Below are 20,380 nucleotides of genomic sequence, written 5' to 3' on the forward strand. Positions count from 1 at the left end.
ATAATAGAAGTATAAATATTTTGATGCATCTAGAAAGATCTACATAATAGTTGTTCTTATTCCCCAAAGAAGGCCCAGGGGCCGAAAGCTCGGACTGTATTCAACAACTGTTATGTAGATCTTTGTAGATGCATCAAAATATTTATACTTCTATTTTCAATAAGTTAAGCGTTGAATCCGAATTGAATCCCAATACCAATTTAATCCCGATTTCAGATGTCGGGTGCAGTTAGCCTCTGCAAGTCTAGGATCTTGGTTAATCGTTTTTCATGGATTTGATACAGATCATACAATATTATAAAACGTATAAGTGTGCTGTGTATGTTGGCCTGGACACACAGACGATGTTTTTTTAAATTCAAATTATGCGGTAAAAGATTTTGCATGAAATCTAAAAATCACCCTTCACTCACTGTGCACTCTCAGGCTTAATATAACGACAAGCTGCCCTCACTCTAGGGGGCTAGGAGGAGATACTCGTAGCAGAAATTACAGACGCGCGTAGGCCTACTCGTGATCACGAACGCGCGGACCGGAGGGGATAACATGACCCCGACCTTTGTCACAAAAGTGCAGGGATAAATACATAAAGCCAACCTTCTCGCACATGATCAAAATGTTAATGAGCCAAATTGCATGCCAGTTGGCTTTTATGCTAGACAGGTAAGCCATTAAATGTACATGAACACTGACACTAACTTGGCAATGGTCTGTTAAAACTTACAAAATGTACAAAATGTATTATTAATTACTCTCTCTCTCCCCCTCTCTCTCTCTCTCTCTCTCTTCTCTCTCTCTCTCTGCGTTGACATTCCCCACACCAAGCTTTTCTACTCTTTCCTTGGAACATTACCTATACGCAAGACCATTCCTTATTGTGTTCGTTTGTTCTAGTGTTAATCTTTTAAGATTTATTAAAACTGTATATAATGCTTGTGTGCGTTTTGCCTCCATTTTTCGAGAATAAGCTTTGTATAAAAAAGTTAAAACTATACGGAATTGAAAACTGTATCAATTATTCTTACATCTTCACCTCACATGTCACGTTGCTATATGTACTACATGTACAGGTATGTATTTTACCTCTTCTCAGTCACGCAACGACGATAAAACGATGCGACACGAAATAAAGCTTTTATTTTCTTACCAGTGACTGAAAACATGCAATCATGTTTTAGTCCAATTTCTTTGCCATTTTATCTATGGCAGTAAGTTGCCTCGGGGTAAAGTGATAATACAAATCAAAACAAAAGGATTGCAGGCACCGATACATTGAATGAGACGGAGTGACTGCCACGCGCGGAAGATAGGCAGGAAATCAGCCAACTACTCACAGAAAACCACTGACCCATGTCTCTGTCAATACACACGCAAACTACAAACCGTTCACGCAAATGAAAATGATTGGCAGTAAACACGGGGAAAGTCCATTCATTGATATCACCCTATGTGCGGTGATATCAGCGTGTTCTATTCAAAGTTAGGGGGATTGGGTGGGGAACATTCCCCTCACTGTTCATTGCTGTCGCTCGGCATGCTATCGTGTATATCGGCCTCATGAACAGTGCATTATTTAGTACTTACATATTATTATCAATATTATCCTAAACAATATTTAGAGTCATTAAAGACGAAGTATAACGCTTTTTTAACCTGTCTCTGATGGGTCTTTATAACCGAGGACAAACAGTGATAACAGGTGTCTTTGCTGTATGGCAAACATCACTTATATTTAATACGCCCCTTTACTTTCTCAAAAGACCAAGCTCATCCGTCCGTGTGACCATTTTGTTACGCATGTGCTTACCCGCGACAAAATGTGCGGAGTAAAATTTCATATAAGTCCCACAACCTGAGATATCTCCGTCTCATAGCCTTACCAGCTTGCGGCCATCTTTTCTGCAGCTATCCAGACACCCGGATATGTAATTCTCCAGGGTGTTGGATACACGTAGTAGACATATACTATAGAAAGACGAAAGGATGCACCATTGCTGTGTGTTTAAGGCTATATCCACCACGGTGTGCAAACCAATCACTCTTCATCCTTAGCCGGGCGTAATTAACTTATACACTGCATGGTACCAACTATGGAAAAGGAGAGAATGACCAAGCGTCCAAGCCCAATGCTGAGTGCCAACATTTTGTCGAAAATGTTGTTTTGGTATGTATGATCAGTACAGTATTTGAGACTTCAACTGAATGAACAAATATTGATAAACAATGCATTGGCATGGTATTTAACTCACAAACAGATAAATGGTGGTGGATTCAAATAGGTACCAAGGAAGAGGTTTCGGTCGAACTTTCCCCTATTAAACTACCAACCGACCCCTCTTTTCCGAACCTCCTTGCAGAGAGAGAGAGAGGGGGGGGGGAGAAAAAACAGACAGGCGATTCAATTTATTTTATTGTAAAACCAACTCGATCAAAATATGTTTTGATGTATAAATAAGAAGAAAGAGGTCAAATTTACAATACACTGCACCAGCATTATCCTTATGTTACACATACTGCGTGTTGAAACAAACGCACAAACTAGCCCTTAAGTGAACAAGAGTCTTACAATCTCCTGCAGGTAGAGGATTTCAAAAAGTTGAGGAGAAAGCAATATTTCATCGTGATATGAAGAACTGATTAATTTTCCAAAGATGAAGAGAAGCTGTGGTTGGAAAATACTGTTTGCCAGTTCCTGTTCCTCACTATGAACAGATTACCTCTGTATACATGAACGTTATTATCAATGACAGTAGTCATCTGCAGCTCCTGCATACGGGTACATCTCCCCTTTGGCAACTTGACCACTATGTCTACAGCTTTCAGACCCCTCATTATTGATATTGAATAAGTGATTCAATGTCCATTACTAAGCACTAGCGACCATTAAACAAGATAGGTATAAAATACTTGTTAGATCTGTTGTATTGAATTTTGTATCTTTTAATTTTGGATGTAATCTCATTTTAAGGCCCGGACTATGGATAGGCAATAACTCACGTGGGAGCATATCATACTAATAGCATAAGAGTAGGGGGGATTCTCCATCCATGCACCCCCCCCCCCAAAAAAAAAAAAAAAAAAAAAAAAATTCCCGGTTCCCTTATTTCAAGGTTGTATAATGTCACAATATATATATTGCAAGTCCATGCTCTATTGAGCAATTTTATTTATTCGTAGCCAATATTTTGTTTCACGATACAGGCCACCATTCTAGAGATTCTTCCTTGAAAAAAATTTGTAGATTGCTTAGAAGTATAAGATGAACCCTTCTGATTTTCATTAGTGTCATGTTTAAGGTTTATTTATAAAAAATCCTGAAGTTTTGACATATTAACATATGTTAGAGAGGCTGGAAGAGTGCCTCAGAGACAGGTGAAGTATATCAACTTTCAACAAGCTGCCACACTGGACAATAATCAAGACCCACTTTAAGGGATAACATTTCCTTTGTACTGTTTGTGTGACACAAAAGGTTGTCTGTTGTTCAAAATAGCTTCTCCTGCAATATAGTAGTCTATTCAGTCAAGGACAATCAGAATTATATTTCCTGGTTTATCTTGTGTTGATGCCTAGGTGACACACACACACACACACACACACACACACACACACACACATATATATATATATATATATATATATATATATATATATATCATGGAAATTTTAATACACCTACTATGAAGTGGTGTCAAAATCATATATTTATATATTTATAATATTCTATGGCCCGCTCTTTGAATGCGAATATATTTTGTTCCAAAAAAAAAAATAATAATAATAATAAGAAGAAGAAGAAGAAGAATTATTTTGTAGTATGAGTCCTCTTTGCTTATATAAAGCATTAATCATTATTGGCTTTTAGGTGGTTAAACCCATTGCTGACTAAAGGTAAAGAGAACAAGTTAGTAGTGGAGGACATGTTCAACATCTTGCCGGAGGATGGCAGCGCTCACTTATCCATTGCGTTAGAAAGGTGGGTACCATTATAATAGTAATAGTATACGTATGTACACCACTCGGTGAAAAGGTGTAGGCCTACTTAGCATCCATTTATCCCAGTGAAAATCTTCATGTAAGAGTTACTTTAAACACCACTGCCACCAACTGCTTGCCTAACAACGATCATGCAGTAAACGGAGACATTCTATTAACTGATGTTTGAAGAAACTATAATTATTTAGACCCAATGTCTCATTTATTAATTTATGTTCTGTCACACGTGACTTCAAAACTTTTCTGTAAGGAGTAATTTAGGTATTATCAGAGAAACCTGTCAGATTGTTTATCTCCTTTAATTTCTTCCAAGTGTGGCCTGTTGAGATACAAATATGACCCTTTGCAAAAACGTGCCTTAACATATGTATATAGACCTCTTTTTTACCAAGCTTTCCCCCTTGGGTCTTCATCTATCACAATACCGATTATTTATTCTTTGAAAAAAAAAAGCCCGAAAAAATTAATCCACATTAACTTATTAGGAAAATGGCCTTCAGTCACCAAATATTACGAAAGAGATGAAAATCTAAATGCTGCAGGGTTTCAGCTAAAAAAGTTTTCACATCAGGAGGGCCTCATACTCGAGTTGTTTTTGCGCAGCTTCTCTTAACTATCCTGCTTCATGAACGTTTTTATCCTGTTGAACGCGCACAACCTGGTGTAGATGGTAGCTTCTAAAAGGATCGTTTATACATAATATATTGAAAGAATAAAGAAAACCCAAACATCCTAACATGATTTATTAAACCCGCAATATTGTAGCCCATTTTTATGTCAAAGTGTACCCTCTGTTACATTCTAAAATCGGATATCAGCTGGGCATCGTCTTCGTCAGTCATTTTCTGGGAAAGGCTGTTTTCTGTTATCTTTGTATAATTTGCAATATCTAGGTGAATTGTAAGTCTAAAGACTTTAGATAACATTTTTGACGTAACGGACGCGTTAATAGAATGAAATATATATGAGATTGTTTGTGGAATATAGAGTGCCCGTTTGTTCATATTTTGCCTGATTTGTTCTCAACTCTTCACATTATGCCTGAGAAATCTAATGTCCAATTAATATTTGGATGCTACAAGCATTGGTAATTTCTTTCATTCCATGTGTGTTAATTCACCCAGAGCCTGGAACAAGGAACTTAAAATGGCGGAGCTTCGAGGTAGTAAACCTAGCTTCATGAAGGCACTCTTTAGGGCTTTTCCTTTATCATTCGCCACCGTGGGCTGTATAGCATTTTTGGAGGTACACTATGCGTACACTATGTGTCATTATATACAGTATATATAATAGCAAAAAAAGTGTCACCCCCTTATGCAATGCATAAAGCGATACGGAAAATCATATCAAAAGCCAATGTTTTTATTCAACCTCTAAAAGGAGCTAGGAGCTTTTTAACATAATTTTACTGATTATACAAACAAAGAATAAGATAATGCTAGCCCTCCCCCACCAAAAAATAAATTAAAGCCACATTTTAGTAATTTGTACATTATGCACCTGACGCGTCTTGAGTGGAGACTTGTCAAGAAGTTTTATGATGTTGTGAAATGATCGCGTTCCACTTCGGTGCAAAGATAACATGAGCATAGCAGTATCGTTTTCGTTTTTCCTCAGTTATCCATTACCGAAAATATTCTACAAACTCTCATTGAGGTTCTGATCTAGGGATTGAGCTGGGGGGAGGGGGGGCCTGGGACTAGTTTGCGTATAACCAGTCTACTGTTGTTAACGTTTTCGCAGTTCGCCTGCAAAAACTCCTTCCTTTGCAGCCGCTTGGTAAAATGTATCCCTGATACTTAGGAGCTGCATAATTAAGTATCATTGGTGTTGGGGCATTTTAATGGTCACGTTTGGTAGGTCAATGTTTTATTTCTCACATCCCCAATTTACACGATGATCAGTTGTCCAGTTGCTATGTATGCTATAGTAAAATTAAATCTCTAGGTGCCCTTGAAACAGTGTACATAAATGTCGTAGGGGTGACACTTTTTGCTAGAGGACTATATGTAACGGTTAGCCATGAAGTAATGTTTTGACAAGATGCTTGGGAACCATATGTGTTGGGTCCTAGGTTTTAATAATTTTTCTTTCATTTAAAAATCACTAATAGTATTGTTTGGTACATATCCTTTCTTCTTCTTGTTCCAACAGCAAGTTTCCATTGTAACTCAGACCATTTTGCTTAGAGGTCTGATCAGATACTTTTCTCCTGAATCCAATATGGCGCAATGGGAAGGCTACGTGTACGCAACTGGAGTCAGTCTTATGTACCTTTTATCGGTAGTTTTCCATCACCTATCCTTCTTTAAGGCAGGGAAACTTGGAATGCAAGTGCGGATAGCTTGCTGTTCAATGGTGTACAAAAAGGTTAGTAAAATGGGAAGGTCAAGCAAAACAAAGACAACGGGTTTTTCTTGTGGCTACTATTTCTTTTTACAACGCACGGCTCGTGTGAAATCACTGTTGTTAATTGTCTCAACAAAAAAAATCTACATTTGAAGAGTAATTAGAGTAACTTGAACGAAAATAATAATATCCGTCTATGAAATCATTGATATCCAACACCATTATCATGAGTTACAAGGTAAAATCGCTCAATACCTGCCCTGTGTAGTTGCTGGGCTGTATTTTTTGTATTAAATGTAATTGATAATTATTATATGAATTATTAGACTTTAAGGTTAAGCCAAGCAGGATTGAGTGAAACTACACCTGGCCATATTGTGAATCTGATATCAAACGACGTCAACAAATTTGACAAGGTAACATAATAAGAACCTTTCTGCTTAGATCAGTACATCACTGACATTTGTTACAACATTCTTGGTACATTGTGACATAGCCGCTTTAACCAATTTATCCATTTCAATGTAGTTGACATTAAATATGAATTTTTTTCTAAGCATTTTCTGTAAAGTTTTCCTATTCTAAAAGAAATTAGTGAGTACAAAAGATTTAACTTTATCTGGATTTCAAGTTATAAAGCAACTATTAAATGCATTGTTTGATTTAAGAGTGGCACGCCTCAATCATATCAATGTGTAGTGACAGAAACGGTCAGTATTAGATCTCCTTTTGCCTCTACCAAAGCTCCCATGCGGTAAGCCATTCCTTCTGACAGGTTTGCTGAGTTTGTACTTCTCTGAGCTAGTTCAGATAAGCCGTAGGACCAGTAGACCTTTGATTCGGCAAAAAAATTATTTCAACAGATTCTGTAAAGGATTCATATTTGGCAATCTTGAGAGGCACGGTAACTGCTCAGCTGCTTAATAGCCTCCACAAGCGCCCTGAAAGGCCGGAAACTGCCACCTGCATATTACAATTGTTTCCGATCTGCCCTATAGACAATGGGAGCAAGAGTTATCCAGATTAGTCCTGTATTTGACGTGGTTCAGGTATCCATTACTGACCACAATGGGTTTTTGGAACCCACGTAGATTTCGACCCACGCATGCACACACGATGATGCTTTTAAAACGTATATAAATTGCCTATCGTCTAATAACTCTCAACGACCAAAACCACTTCATCTCCAAACTTCAAAATCAATTTTGCAAGGCGTCGATGTGCCTCTGCCTGTGTACAGACAGTACAATATCACATAAAAAGCCTTTGCTCCATCACCGGTCATTAGATAAAGAGTTCCCGCGTAGCCCAATTCCAATTCCAATGTTGGCACAGTTCTTACTTTTATAAATCTGATAATTTTACAACACATAAGATGACCAATATCTTAATATAATTGTCTTTATACAAAAAAAGTTTGATGACTTATTTTATTTATCAAAAAGCTTAAATATGTGTGCCCCTATACTTATCTCTTACATATAAACTAGATTTAATTTTTACCCTGAAAAAAAAAAAAGTACAATCTACACTAATTATACAAACCAAGCTACGTCTACAAATTGTGAGGCTTATAAAAAACCTTATCTTTCGTTAAGATAGAACTTTTACATTTACAAATTCTTCTCTTCTAGATTTGTTCTTTCATCCCCGTATTTTGCATATCTACATTTATATGTGCCTAGATACCGAAATTACGACATTCTGTATACTATGAGCACGGTGCTAATGTTGTATCACAGTATGTTTATGTTGCATAGTATATGTATCACTTATGGGTCTATTTTAGGCTTTGCTCTATATCAACTTCGCGTGGATTTTCCCCATTGTCATCATCATTGTGTTTGTGATACTGTGGAATATCATTGGTCCATCTTGCCTTGCCGGATTCGCATTACTTCTTCTTCTGGCACCGACAAATATTGGATTGGGGACTTTATATGGAAAGCTGAGGTTTGTATGATTTTGCTGATAATGAGCCGAATTAAAGTAATAATTGAAAAGAGAGCAATTAAGGCAAAGAAAATGTGAAAGAAGTTTCTATATTGCAAGAAATATTAATTAGACACTCCTATCTTGGACATATATTTCTACAATTTAAACTCCTATGTAAATCAGTTTATCAATGCCCTAGAATTACTTACAGTAGATACTATAGTATATTGCCAATTTATATGCGAAAACAAATGAACAATCAGTTAACAACTACGTATCTCATAGTAATTTATGTCCTTTTGGGATATCACTACTGGTATATGGGTGCATGCGCCAAAGCTAAAACACTGGTTCAACATATCATAAAAACAGAACAAAAACCGCCGTGAGAACAGACAAGCGTATTCGAATCATGAGTGAGCTGATCTCCGGGATGCGAGCAGTAAAGATGTACTGCTGGGAGAAACCATTCGCTGCAATAATAAGTCAGCTAAGAAGGTTTGTTAATAAGAGATATTCTCATAGTAAACTTTGTTCAGCAGAGCCAAAATAAATATATGATCTCAGATGATACTATTGTTCTCTGCCATGTGGTCTGGTACCGGTTTCACAAACTAGCCAATAGCAGTCAAGTTAAATAAAATTGGTATTGGTCTGATCCGTGTCTTCCCAGTCTTTTAAAAAACAATCACTTTCGTTTTTACATACATTGTTTTGAGCATATTTGTTTTCAATATAAATGCATTAAGTAAGCAATCTTTTGTTGCGAAAATATTCCTTTTGACATTATATGACATAAAAAAAGATTTTTCTAAAATGTTTGGGAAGCATTGTTCACACAAATTAATGGATTAAAGCATCTTGATCACGCTGGCACTCAAATTTTAAAAAAATGATAACAATGCATAAATAATGCCTTTACTATTTTTCTCCTTATACAAATTATCACCATCTTTATGGCCTAATTATTTAATTGGTAACTTGTTATGAATTTTTACTAATTTGAACTGCTATTGATTAAGCTAGGACCAAAGTGGACTGTTAAAACAAGTTTTCGAGCTATGGCAGTTTTCTGGAACAGGTTCCAGATAAGTGTGTGTTATTCTTTAAGGCCACTCTCGTTCACAACATTAAAACTCAGGATCTTCTTGTATAAGTTGTCATATCACACTAGAATAATTGTTTGATAACGTTTTTCTACAGTAGTTTTATTTCCACCGAGACAGATAGCATAACCGTAAATAGCGCACTAATACTGGCTCTACCGGATAACGTATTCACGAAAAGTACACTGCTCTTTTTGTGAAGATGTTTGGAATTTAAAATCATTTCTACGCACACTAGAACAACGAAAAAAAAATATTCATGCCTGTATATTGTTTATAGAGAGGAAATCAAGTACATCAGATTCACAAGTTACGCACGAGGAATAAGTGCTTCGCCAACTCTTTTTACCACCAATATCATGATGCTCAGTAATATCGTTGCCTATATAATGGGTGGCAATACCCTGACACCTGAGAGCGTTTTTACCATGCTGGCTTTGTATAATTCCACGTGGTTCTTAACCAATTCTGCCCTGCCGTTAGCCATTCAACACGGGTCGGAAGCCAAAGTTATTATTAGACGAATTCAGGTAATATGTGAAAATATTACGCCGTTTTGTATCTGTATTGTATTTGTTTAGTTCACTGATGTAGCCTAAGTGACAGGACTTTGTACAAACGCACAACGTGCGCCAAGAACAATAAACGTGTTTGGGTGAATTTGCTTTGATTAACATAAATTAATTTTCTTTGAATACATCAAAAAGTTGAAAATGAAAATGTTCTCAAAGTCGACACGGCAAATTTCAGTACCTTGGAAATCGATAAATGATAGAATTTTGTACTTGTGATCATTCTAGAACTTCCTGCTGTTAGACGAGTTGGATAGAGTTGACACAGGCGCGCCAAGCTCTGCAGCTGTCGGCATACGTGTCAACAACATAACAGCTTACTGGAATATGGTTTAGTATATATTTGTTTAATGTTGGACGTAATAAAAGTGATAGCAAACTCTTATTTAAAACATTCATCAGTGATAAAACATTAGTAATTAGGTAAGCATATTGAGCTCCTTTGATTGTTTTTGATACAATTATGTGTCATTCTGACTAATGCAATCCTTTCTAGCGGTTAGGTCCAACACTCAAGGACATTAAGTTTGAATTGTTAGGAAACGAACTTGTTGCAGTCATAGGACCTGTTGGGGCCGGAAAAGTAAGTACTTCTGGATTTATAATAATAATAATAATAATAATAATAATATAAAGAGCTATGTAAAACCGAGCTCCACATTCGTCTCAGCGCTGGGTACAATGTAAAAGATTCAAAATCAGAATTATAAAATGTGTCATCTAAAATTACCGATTGCACAATCCATAATTTTGTGGACATTTTGTTGAAATAGGAAAAGTCTTTTATAGATATATTAAAATATTGAAATAGAACGATAATTCACTACATTATTTTTCCCAATAGACATTGCAACCGAAAGCTCATTAGGGGTACCAATGATTTCAAATAACAACGTCGAAAAAAAAACGGAACATAAATATAGGCCTATGCAATAAATTTATCTTTTTACTCTTTTACGTAGTCATCGTTACTTATGGCTATTCTCAAAGAGCTGCCGGTGACCAGTGGCAGGATACACATAAGTGGCTCCATTGCTTACGTACCTCAGCAGCCCTGGGTCTACTCCGCATCATTGAGACAGAATGTGCTGTTTGGGAAAGAATTCAATCAGAAGAGATATTGGGACGTCATACAGGCTTGCGCCCTGAACAAGGCATGCAATTCATAGTGTGTGTGTGTGTGTGTGTGTGTGAGAGAGAGAGAGAGAGAGAGAGAGAGAATAGTTCTGAACAGACAAAATTATACAGTATTGATTTTTATTTGCTTGCTATTTATTATTTATTGTGAAATAGTGTTCAGACAATCTTACGACTGCTGACCATTAGCATCGTTTCTTTAATTTCTAAGGATATAGAAGATCTTCCCCATGGAGACCACACTCTGGTTGGGGAGAGAGGCGTCAACCTCAGCGGAGGTCAAAAAGCAAGGGTCTGCTTGGCAAGAGCTCTTTATTTTGACGCAGATGTATACCTTTTGGACGACCCTTTAAATGCCGTCGACACTGTTGTCGGGAAACACATATTTGAAAGGTATAACGTTACGTCTAAAATCTTGACAAAACTTTTATTTGCAGACACTGTTTGCTATTGTGTCTGTATACATTCTGGTCACAGTGCCTGTCCGTGTCGTCGCCGTCACTGACCAACCCTTATAAAACTTCATTTTGTTTTACTTAAAATTCACAGACCGATTTTGTTTAAAAATTAATGTTTCTTTCAAATTCAGCATGATCAGATGCTTTTACGAAAGTCGTTGTTTTTATTTTTGTTTGTTTGTTTGTTTAATGTATTCGGCGAGGTTCACCGCATTAGTGCGCAAGCGTATTTTTGTTATACAGTGTAGGCTTACTTAAGATTTACTAAGGCTAGTTCAAAGGTTTCGGATTGTGCGTTTTATCGTCTTTTGCATGACGACCTTCCTTGAGACAGAGATGGCCTCTCTCAAGGTGATAGTTTTGTTTTGTAACCTTTTTTCACAATAATTCAAAATTTGTTCGTTCAATTTTTGCAGGTGCATTAATGGTTTTTTAAAAGGAAAACCGAGAATTCTCGTCACACATCAACTCCAGTATATACAGGCAGCAGACAAAATCCTTGTCTTGAAGAAGGTGAAAAGGAGTACCTTAAAAGAAAAAGAGTCAACTGTGTAACTGCTGAAGGATTTGGATTTGTGATGCGTTCAACTAAACGGGTCCTTAATATATGCCACAATCTGCACACGTTTTATCTTCCAATCAGTGGGACCGAGAGAAAATATAATGCACTATGGCCCTGATTGGTATCAAAATCCTTTATAGCTCTAGAAGCCATATTTCTTATGGCTCGGGTTAACTGTGTTAGTCACAACTACAAAACTGTAATAAAGCATGCCTTCCTGAAACACGACAAGTGTCAATGACAAATTCAATCAAACTGTCCAACAGAATGTTATTTGTATTTTCAGGGGGAAGCAGTTGGCTTAGGAACATATCCAGAGCTTACAGCTGCAGGGATCGACTTTGTATGGCTAGTTACTCATTATAATAAACACGCTGAGGAAGATGACACCCCTGTGCTCCCTGCACTGAATTCACCTCGTATAGAAAGTTCTCCAAAACATTTTAGAAAAAAGCCTAGTAGTGCCATGGGTAAACCAACGGGTGAAACGACTGGCCGCAGTCTGGACCTAACGGAAAAGGTCATTTTTATCTTCGACTAACTAAACTAATAGTACCCTGTAAAGTCAGTACTATTCATAAAGTTTTTAAGATGTGGGTTAATTTCCCGATTTCTGGGTCATATCTAAATTTATTGCCATAATTGTACCTGTTGCCGTCTCGCTAAGGGCACAGCACGTGCAGGTTGAAGCAGGGGTAAAGCTGTGGTCATGGTAACGCTAGTGAAAAAATATCAGGTCATAGATTAAAGGGATAATAACTCTTCGTTTTGGCCAAAAAATGAATTTTCCCGGAGCAAACAACAATTTTCCCATGCTTACCACTGGTTAATGAATCCATTTTTACATTCAAAGTTAGTCCCTGGCTTTTTTCTAAAAAGTTTGGTTATTTGTTAAAATCTCTTAAGAGATTTTAACAGAGTATAGCCATCAATGGAGGTCACGTGGTTTGAAGACAAGCTCAGATATCAGAATAATAGCTATAACTGCTATTTTTGTTGTAAAACAGAATATATTATATTTCTATGAGTTATTCACAATGTTTTTATTGTGAAATATAGACCTCATACGAAGAGTTATTATCCCTTTAAAATACTATCTGTAGATTTTACACTTACACACTATATTTTGAATAAATGAAATGAATCTTTGTTGACTGATTTCAGAAGGTAGATCAACCCGAAGAAATGAGGTCAGAAGGAACGATTGGCTGGAGAGTATACATGGCATTTTTAAGCGCATGTGGGGGGCCTCCAGCTATTATTTCAATCGCACTTTTCAATATCAGCTGTGCTGTAGTGCTTGCGTCGTCTGATTGGTGGTTGGCACACTGGTAAGCGATGCTGGGATTGCCTGTGAATATACTAAAAAGCAATATCAGAACACCTCACGTGGACTTGCTGAGATCGCCTGATCTTTTTGTGGTTGGCATACCGATGTACTGATGAATAAGGCGACATCGCATCATATATGTTGAATCTGTGCGGCATTCTGCACTGGAAATTTATATTGCACTATTGCAAAATTTGAGTTTAATAGCAAGTACAGAGGATGCTGTACAGGCGTTGGGTGATATACGGTCGGAGTACTGGTTTTAAAGATATTGGTATATTTCACATTGGCTTATAGAGATTTACTTTATCTACTTTAGATGTGGTAAGATACTAGAAATTAAGTTGCTCACATTTTTTTTTTGTTTTATGGTCAACGCTCTTGTAAATTCATGTAAATGATGCACTTTAACTTGACTGCATGTTCTATATGTTTACGTATTAATATTCCTGTTTAAGTTGTCATATTGAAGTTTTTGGCGGCAATTAATAGAAAACTAAATATTCACGGTGTATTCAAGGGTTCTTGGCGATATAAGCCAAAGCAAACATTCATTATTCAGGCATTCATTATTCGTAAAGTATTGCTACATCGTTTGAACAATTTTGTTAATGAGAGACCTACGACACAAATCTTATTAACTAATGTCTTCGGCAACAAGAAATTTAAATCACTTGATTTAGGATTCCTTTCTTTGTTTTTTTTTTTAAGGTCAAACCAAGAAGAAAAAAGAATGAATTTTATATCACAAACAGCAGTAGATGGTACAAATGAAGCTACCAAAGGCAACATAGCATCACAGAACATAAGCCATGGCATTTACATATACTGCGGGCTAGTCAGCGGACTTGTTGTCCTGAGTATTGGCCGACACATGTCTTTCTATGCCCTCTGCGTCAATGCCTCTCAGAAGCTACACGACAAGATGTTTGACAGTGTCGTTCGAGCTCCGATTTATCTGTTTGACAACAACCCTGTCGGTAATACAATAATTAACAAGCAGATGCTAGCCGTGACTTAAATAAACGTCTCAATTACGCTTTTTGGCTTTGATGTGTTTTATGTAAACACCATGAAAGCACCAAAACTCCGATCGTACTGATAATAAACAAATGTTTCATAATATTTGGACTCTATCAATAATCATTACGACATGTAGTATTTACAGTTTTGATTTGCTCATGTAAGATTTTAAAATATTTACAGTATTGATGAATTGATTTTTGTGTACAAAATGAGAATCATCCGACATAGCTCAAACCCTCGCAGGTTAGCGTAAAATCAGTTGAGATTGGATAGGTAAATATAATGGCAAACTAGCAAGTGCGGTGCAGCAACGAACAAGAGCTGACAGAGTTTACCCACTGATTTTTTTCCTAATCATTTTCCTGCAAGATCTGTAGAATAACACTCTATTACGATTTCACCTTGTTTTGGGCGTCACTTTTGTATTGCTTTCTAAGAATACATTTCCGTCGCATAGCGTTTCACCCTTCTCACCTTAGATTCTAGTCATGCAATGCCCAAAGCTTCGTTTTAGGCTCTTTTGCACGATTCCCATTATGTATAACAAATTTTATTCATTTTTATCTATTTATTCACGCCTGCACATTTATGATCACTGTTTCCTCAGGGAGGATTTTAAATCGCTTTTCAAAGGACGTAGGCCAGATAGATGATTTTCTCCCTGCAATATTTGATGACGTTTTGCGGGTATGTTATACAATTATTGACCAGCTTTGGCTGGGTTCATATTCGCCTCGGTCGATAATTCTTTTGTGAGATTTGCAAAATTATAACTATATGATAAGCATTAAATGCGTTTTATTAGAGATCTGATAAAACTCAATACATTACCAAAACATAATGAATTCCCGATGACATAATTGCTGTTTTTTACCAATCTGTGAATATTATGAATTTCAAGTAGTAGGGATAACCGAATTTTTTTTCAAAATACAAATACCCAAGTACATAATTGGTATAATCAGAATCTAACATTAAATACTATTTTACTTTTTCAGAACCTGTTCATTAAAATATTAGGAGTGATTGTCATAGTAGTTATTGTAATTCCGTGGATCCTAATCCCTACTGTACTTCTACTGGCGCTGTTTATTTACATCAACCATTTTTATCTGGCGACATCAAGGGACATAAAACGCCTTGAAGGCACAAGTCAGTAATTTTTAAGCATATGCAATGTTATGTTTTGTTCCTAAGTGTTAACTGCTTTTTTCATCAATTATTCACAGAGACTTAGTAAAAGAAAATGTTTAAAAAAAGATTTAAAATGGCTCATGCTTATTTTTCAGCTGTTTGTTGTACTGTACTTTTATAAATAGGTATTGAGGTATCTACAAAAAGCACTAAGCAAGTCTGTGCATCATTCTTCAGGTTTCTGCTGAAATTGCATTGCATCATTTCATTCTTTATCTTAACAGCCAGAAGTCCAGTAATTTCTCACCTGAGCGCAACTTTGCAAGGCCTCTCGACCGTGAGAGCGTTCAACGCCGGGGACGAGTTTTCCTCAGAATTTGACAACCACCAAGATACGCACACAAGAGCTTGGTTCCTGTTCCTTTCTCTGTCACGATGGCTTGGAACAAGATTAGATCTGATTAGTGCCGCCTTTACCATTTCGGTGTGCTTTATTTGCGTAATTGCCAAAGAAAGTAAGTTATATGCAGTTCACATAGAAATTTTGATATCTGGTATCAGGACCCCCCCCCCCCCGCCCAAAAAAAATCTGCCTGCACAATTACCCTCCAGAACTTTAACGACCAAAGTAAATATGCTTTACAGAGAGAACATTGTGATATTGAGAAAAATTATAATGTCTTTAATCATAATGTATCTCCTAGAGAGGGGGTAAAAATGGCTTTTCAACTGTTTTATCTCTGACAGCATCATTGATTGACCTGCAGTTGAATGATGGTATATGTTCTGATTATAGACCTCTCTCTCACTGCCGGGTTGGCTGGACTGGTGGTTACATATTCCATCTCCCTTTTGTTTTCATTTCAATGGGGCGTTCGACAAAGTGCGGAGCTTGAGAATCAGGTAAACTTAACTACCAAACCATCTGTATTAAACAGATTAAATGTCACTAAGAGTATGTCTGTACAATTATATTTTTGTTAGTATATTATATTTTTGTTAGTATGTATGCAATGTGTATACACTTGTGTATATTACTTCGCTCATATTCGATCGCAATTTATTAGCTGGCAGTATGAGTAGAAAAATATGTGATGGTCTAATCTTTATTATTTCTTTTTTAACATCTCAGATGACATCTGTGGAGAGAGTTATGGAATACTCACAACTAGAGCCAGAGGCAGCATTGGAAACAGACGCCAAACCACCTTCAGATTGGCCTCAGCATGGCGCCATAACCGGAAAACAAGTATCGTTCCATTACGGCGATTTTGGTCCTCTTGTCTTGAGACATCTTGATTTCGACATTAAACCAAAAGAAAAGGTTATTCAAGTTTTATTGAATCAATAAATTGCAACTAATTTATCGGGTGGAAGGGTACTCTCAGTGTCAGTCGCGTTTTTATTTATTATGTTGAAAACGGGTTCACTGTGTGCACATACAGAGTGTAGGCATCTATTTTTCAGGTTGGAATAGTTGGTAGGACTGGAGCAGGGAAAAGCTCATTTGTCAACATGTTGTTCCGAATGGTAGAACTGGGAGGAACCGTGACGATAGATGGCGTAGACATCAGTAAAATTGGGTTGCATGAACTAAGGGGAAATATTTCCATCATTCCACAGGTATTATTTAAGTTCTCAATTTATTCTATAAGTTTATCATATATGCACGATGTTCCAATTAGGTAAATGACAGACCATACAGTGTATGCAGCTGTCCGTTACATTTATTCGTTGTTTAACTTTTCATGTTATTTATTTTCAGGATCCAATTTTATTCTCTGGTCCAATCAGAAGAAACCTTGATCCATTCAATACATTCTCCGATGTTCACATTTGGGGTGCTTTGGAACAGGTGAATTAGAATTAGAATTTGCTTCAAAGTTCAAATTTCGATCCGAAAAGGTCCCCATTTCTACCAAATAACAAGGTTATATTAGTGCCCAATAAGATCTCTTAAAAAGTTGCATTATCGAAAACGAATGAGCTTTGAATATTTTGAACCCGGTTGGGATGCTTTGGAACAGGTTCTGGTAATTTACGCCACTTACAATACTTCAATATCTTGCCACGTTAGTTTTTAGGAACCTCGATGATGCATGAAGCAGTCTTCAAAAATTGAATTTTTGTGTACTGTTTCACAGGTTCAGCTGAAAACGATGATAAGTAGCCTACCTGGACAACTGCAGTATGTCCTTTCGGAAGACGGTTCAAATTTGAGTGTTGGACAACGTCAGCTACTTTGTCTTGCGAGAGCTATTTTAAAGAAAAATAAGATATTGGTTTTAGACGAGGCAACAGCCAATGTAGACACAAGGCAAGTGAACAGTGAATAAAATTTGTTACCACAACTTTCTTTTGTCGTTATCCATGTCGCTCTTCTTATGAATCCGTACAACGCTTCTGTAAGAGACCTTAGTTAGGATTAGATCATTCTACTTAAGTCATATGTTTGGGCTTCAGTATTCTTCTTCTAAATGACAAATCATCCTTTCCATAAGTCGTTCTACTGATACACTTCTTTGTTGGAAATGTTTTGTGTAGGGTGGTTTAAATAGGCTCTTTGGATGTTCTTTTTAAGAATAGTTGGATTTTTGATGTGGATTTTCACCTAAATTGTGTAGCTTCTTGGGTTTTGATGTTGTCTTGATGTTGTCTTGATCTCAAAGCAAGGCAGCACACACATTATTTTTACCATTTCTGTCCAGTCCAATCGACACAAGCATAATCCTGGTGTTTCTTACAAACATCTGTGATTTTATTTCAGGACGGACCGTTTGATTCAGCAGACGATCAGGGAGAAGTTCAAAGAGTGCACTGTTGTCACAATCGCCCATCGCCTGCACACCATCATGGATTCTGACAGGGTCATGGTAAGCGCAAGGAGGTGGTAATTTGGGTTAGTTGAGGCAGACTTTAGTCGAAGGCATATAATATACAGTTCACTGCGTTACTTTGTACGAAGTCTGACAACTGTGTCCCGGTAAAATTTGATTTGGTGTGTTGCTTGTTTGCTTCCCCCTCCCCCATGTTGCGCCCCAACGGCATCTTTGAATCAAAACTACCAACTCTATCAGTTTAAACCCGCTTAGAATAGAATGTATATGCTGCTAATTTTGGTTTCTGGTAGTTTCTGGCAGTTATGTTTAAGAGATTCATAATTGCTTTTATGTAGGTTTTTGGTGAGGGAAAAATCCAAGAATTTGACGAGCCATTTATTTTACTACAAGAAAAGAACAGTGCCTTATGCGAACTAGTGGACCAGACAGGAAGATATAATGCTGATATGTTACGTAAAATGGCACAGCAGGCTCATATGTCAAAGAAGAAATCGTGGACTCAGTTGTTGTAATGCTCCTTGTATAATGCGTATGTTTTGACAATAATTAGATCATACGAGAGAAAAGAAACGGAACGTACTCCAGTAGTCGGGAATTTGGTGTAAACTCTTTATTTCTTCTTTGTCGTTTAGATAAGCATGTAATTTATTTTACAAAAAAGTGTTCGATTTTGAATTTTGAATATTTCAATATATTTATTAGACAAAGTTGAAACTTATATCTCTTTTAATTCAGATTTAGTATATGAAAAACAGTTGGTATTTGCTACCATACCACAATCCATAAGCTACAGATTGAGGTCTTAAAGAGACGCTTAAACAGCATAGATTTGGAAAATAGGGTTCGATGCGACGCGGTGAGCTTCTGGCAAATAGGGACTATGTGTCTTGCACTACTGGCATATTTTGTTCGGGATTGGAGGACACTAGTAATGGTGACATCATTATTCCCGGGGTTACTGTTCAAAGTCATGTTTCAAAGTCATGATATATATATATATATATATATATATATATATATATATATATATGGGCCATTCCGTGGTATTTGGTCCGCAGACCTCAAAATTTGAAAAAGGAATCCTACTTATAAAACTTATAATTTCTGAAACCAGACACCATAAGACACCAGAATCCAAAAGAAATTTTAGGTTTTGATGATTAATTATGATTTTATTGACACTTTTATCTGGAAAACTTATAAAATAGTGTCACGGAAGGACATTTGTATTTTTGATATATTTTTCATAATAGAGATCATTTTAAACAATAAAGGCTTAATACATTAAATATAACTTATTTCTTACATTTAGTCATGTGCATTAGATTAAAAAATATTTGATTATAAAATAATGGATTAATTAATATCAATTTGTCCTTCCGTGACGATTTTGGTACCTATTTTTTAAGTTTTCTCAGTAACTACAAAAGCCAAAAACTTATAACTTCATATTCTCCTCAACCATGATAGGGGCCAACAAAATATTAAAACATTTTTGCTTAGAACCACTTCAATAAGAAATTAAATCCAAATATATAAGCATTAAACATGACACCTAGTACAGTGGAAGCACGTATGAGGCATTTTGATTGGACCATAACAGGTCATGTGACCAACGAGCCCTAAACCCTTATGTCTTTCAAGATAATCTTGTTCTTAAAATTCACAATTTTTATATATATAAACATTTTTAAACTGAGAAACATTTCATTTGAATGAATAATTTTGAAGTACATGTTTACCTTTGATATTATTCATCAAACTTATGCTGGTATGTATTCATAAAATATTATTATTAGCCTTATTTTGCATTTTATTTAGCAATGGACAAAACGTCCTTCCGAGACGCGTCCTTCCATGACGCCTACTTGATTTTTTTATATGCAAAATTTTCAAATTTCTTTTTTTTTCCAAAAAAAAAAATTTATACACTTA

The 20,380-nt window shown here is 36.4% G+C and overlaps 1 protein-coding gene across 4 annotated transcripts; it reads left to right on the top strand.

The window, feature by feature from the left end:
• Positions 1-541: 541 nt before the first annotated feature.
• Positions 542-19,152, top strand: LOC106151549 (ATP-binding cassette sub-family C member 4). Of its 4 annotated transcripts, none has more exons than XM_087000008.1 (26): positions 542-663; positions 3,866-3,976; positions 5,121-5,241; positions 6,151-6,366; positions 6,672-6,761; positions 8,135-8,298; positions 8,653-8,778; positions 9,667-9,916; positions 10,187-10,288; positions 10,455-10,541; positions 10,921-11,112; positions 11,307-11,488; positions 11,970-12,066; positions 12,402-12,635; positions 13,280-13,446; positions 14,157-14,425; positions 15,079-15,158; positions 15,470-15,623; positions 15,890-16,120; positions 16,402-16,508; positions 16,738-16,929; positions 17,073-17,228; positions 17,371-17,460; positions 17,750-17,922; positions 18,373-18,478; positions 18,781-19,152. In XM_087000008.1, exons 1-26 carry the CDS (start codon positions 608-610, stop codon positions 18,955-18,957), a joined length of 3,930 nt encoding a protein of 1,309 aa, XP_086856134.1. In that variant the 5' UTR covers positions 542-607; the 3' UTR covers positions 18,958-19,152. The 4 variants fall into 4 exon arrangements, with proteins under 4 accessions (XP_086856134.1, XP_086856135.1, XP_086856133.1 ...); XM_087000007.1 differs by lacking the exon at positions 542-663 and adding an exon at positions 1,556-2,164; XM_087000009.1 differs by lacking the exons at positions 542-663; positions 17,073-17,228 and adding an exon at positions 1,552-2,164.
• The last annotated feature ends 1,228 nt before the right edge of the window (positions 19,153-20,380 follow it).

This window comes from Lingula anatina, chromosome 1 (assembly GCF_051362555.1).
Source record: "Lingula anatina isolate TDL-2025a chromosome 1, LinAna3.0, whole genome shotgun sequence".
In the NCBI taxonomy this organism is placed as follows: Eukaryota; Metazoa; Brachiopoda; class Lingulata; order Lingulida; family Lingulidae; genus Lingula; species Lingula anatina.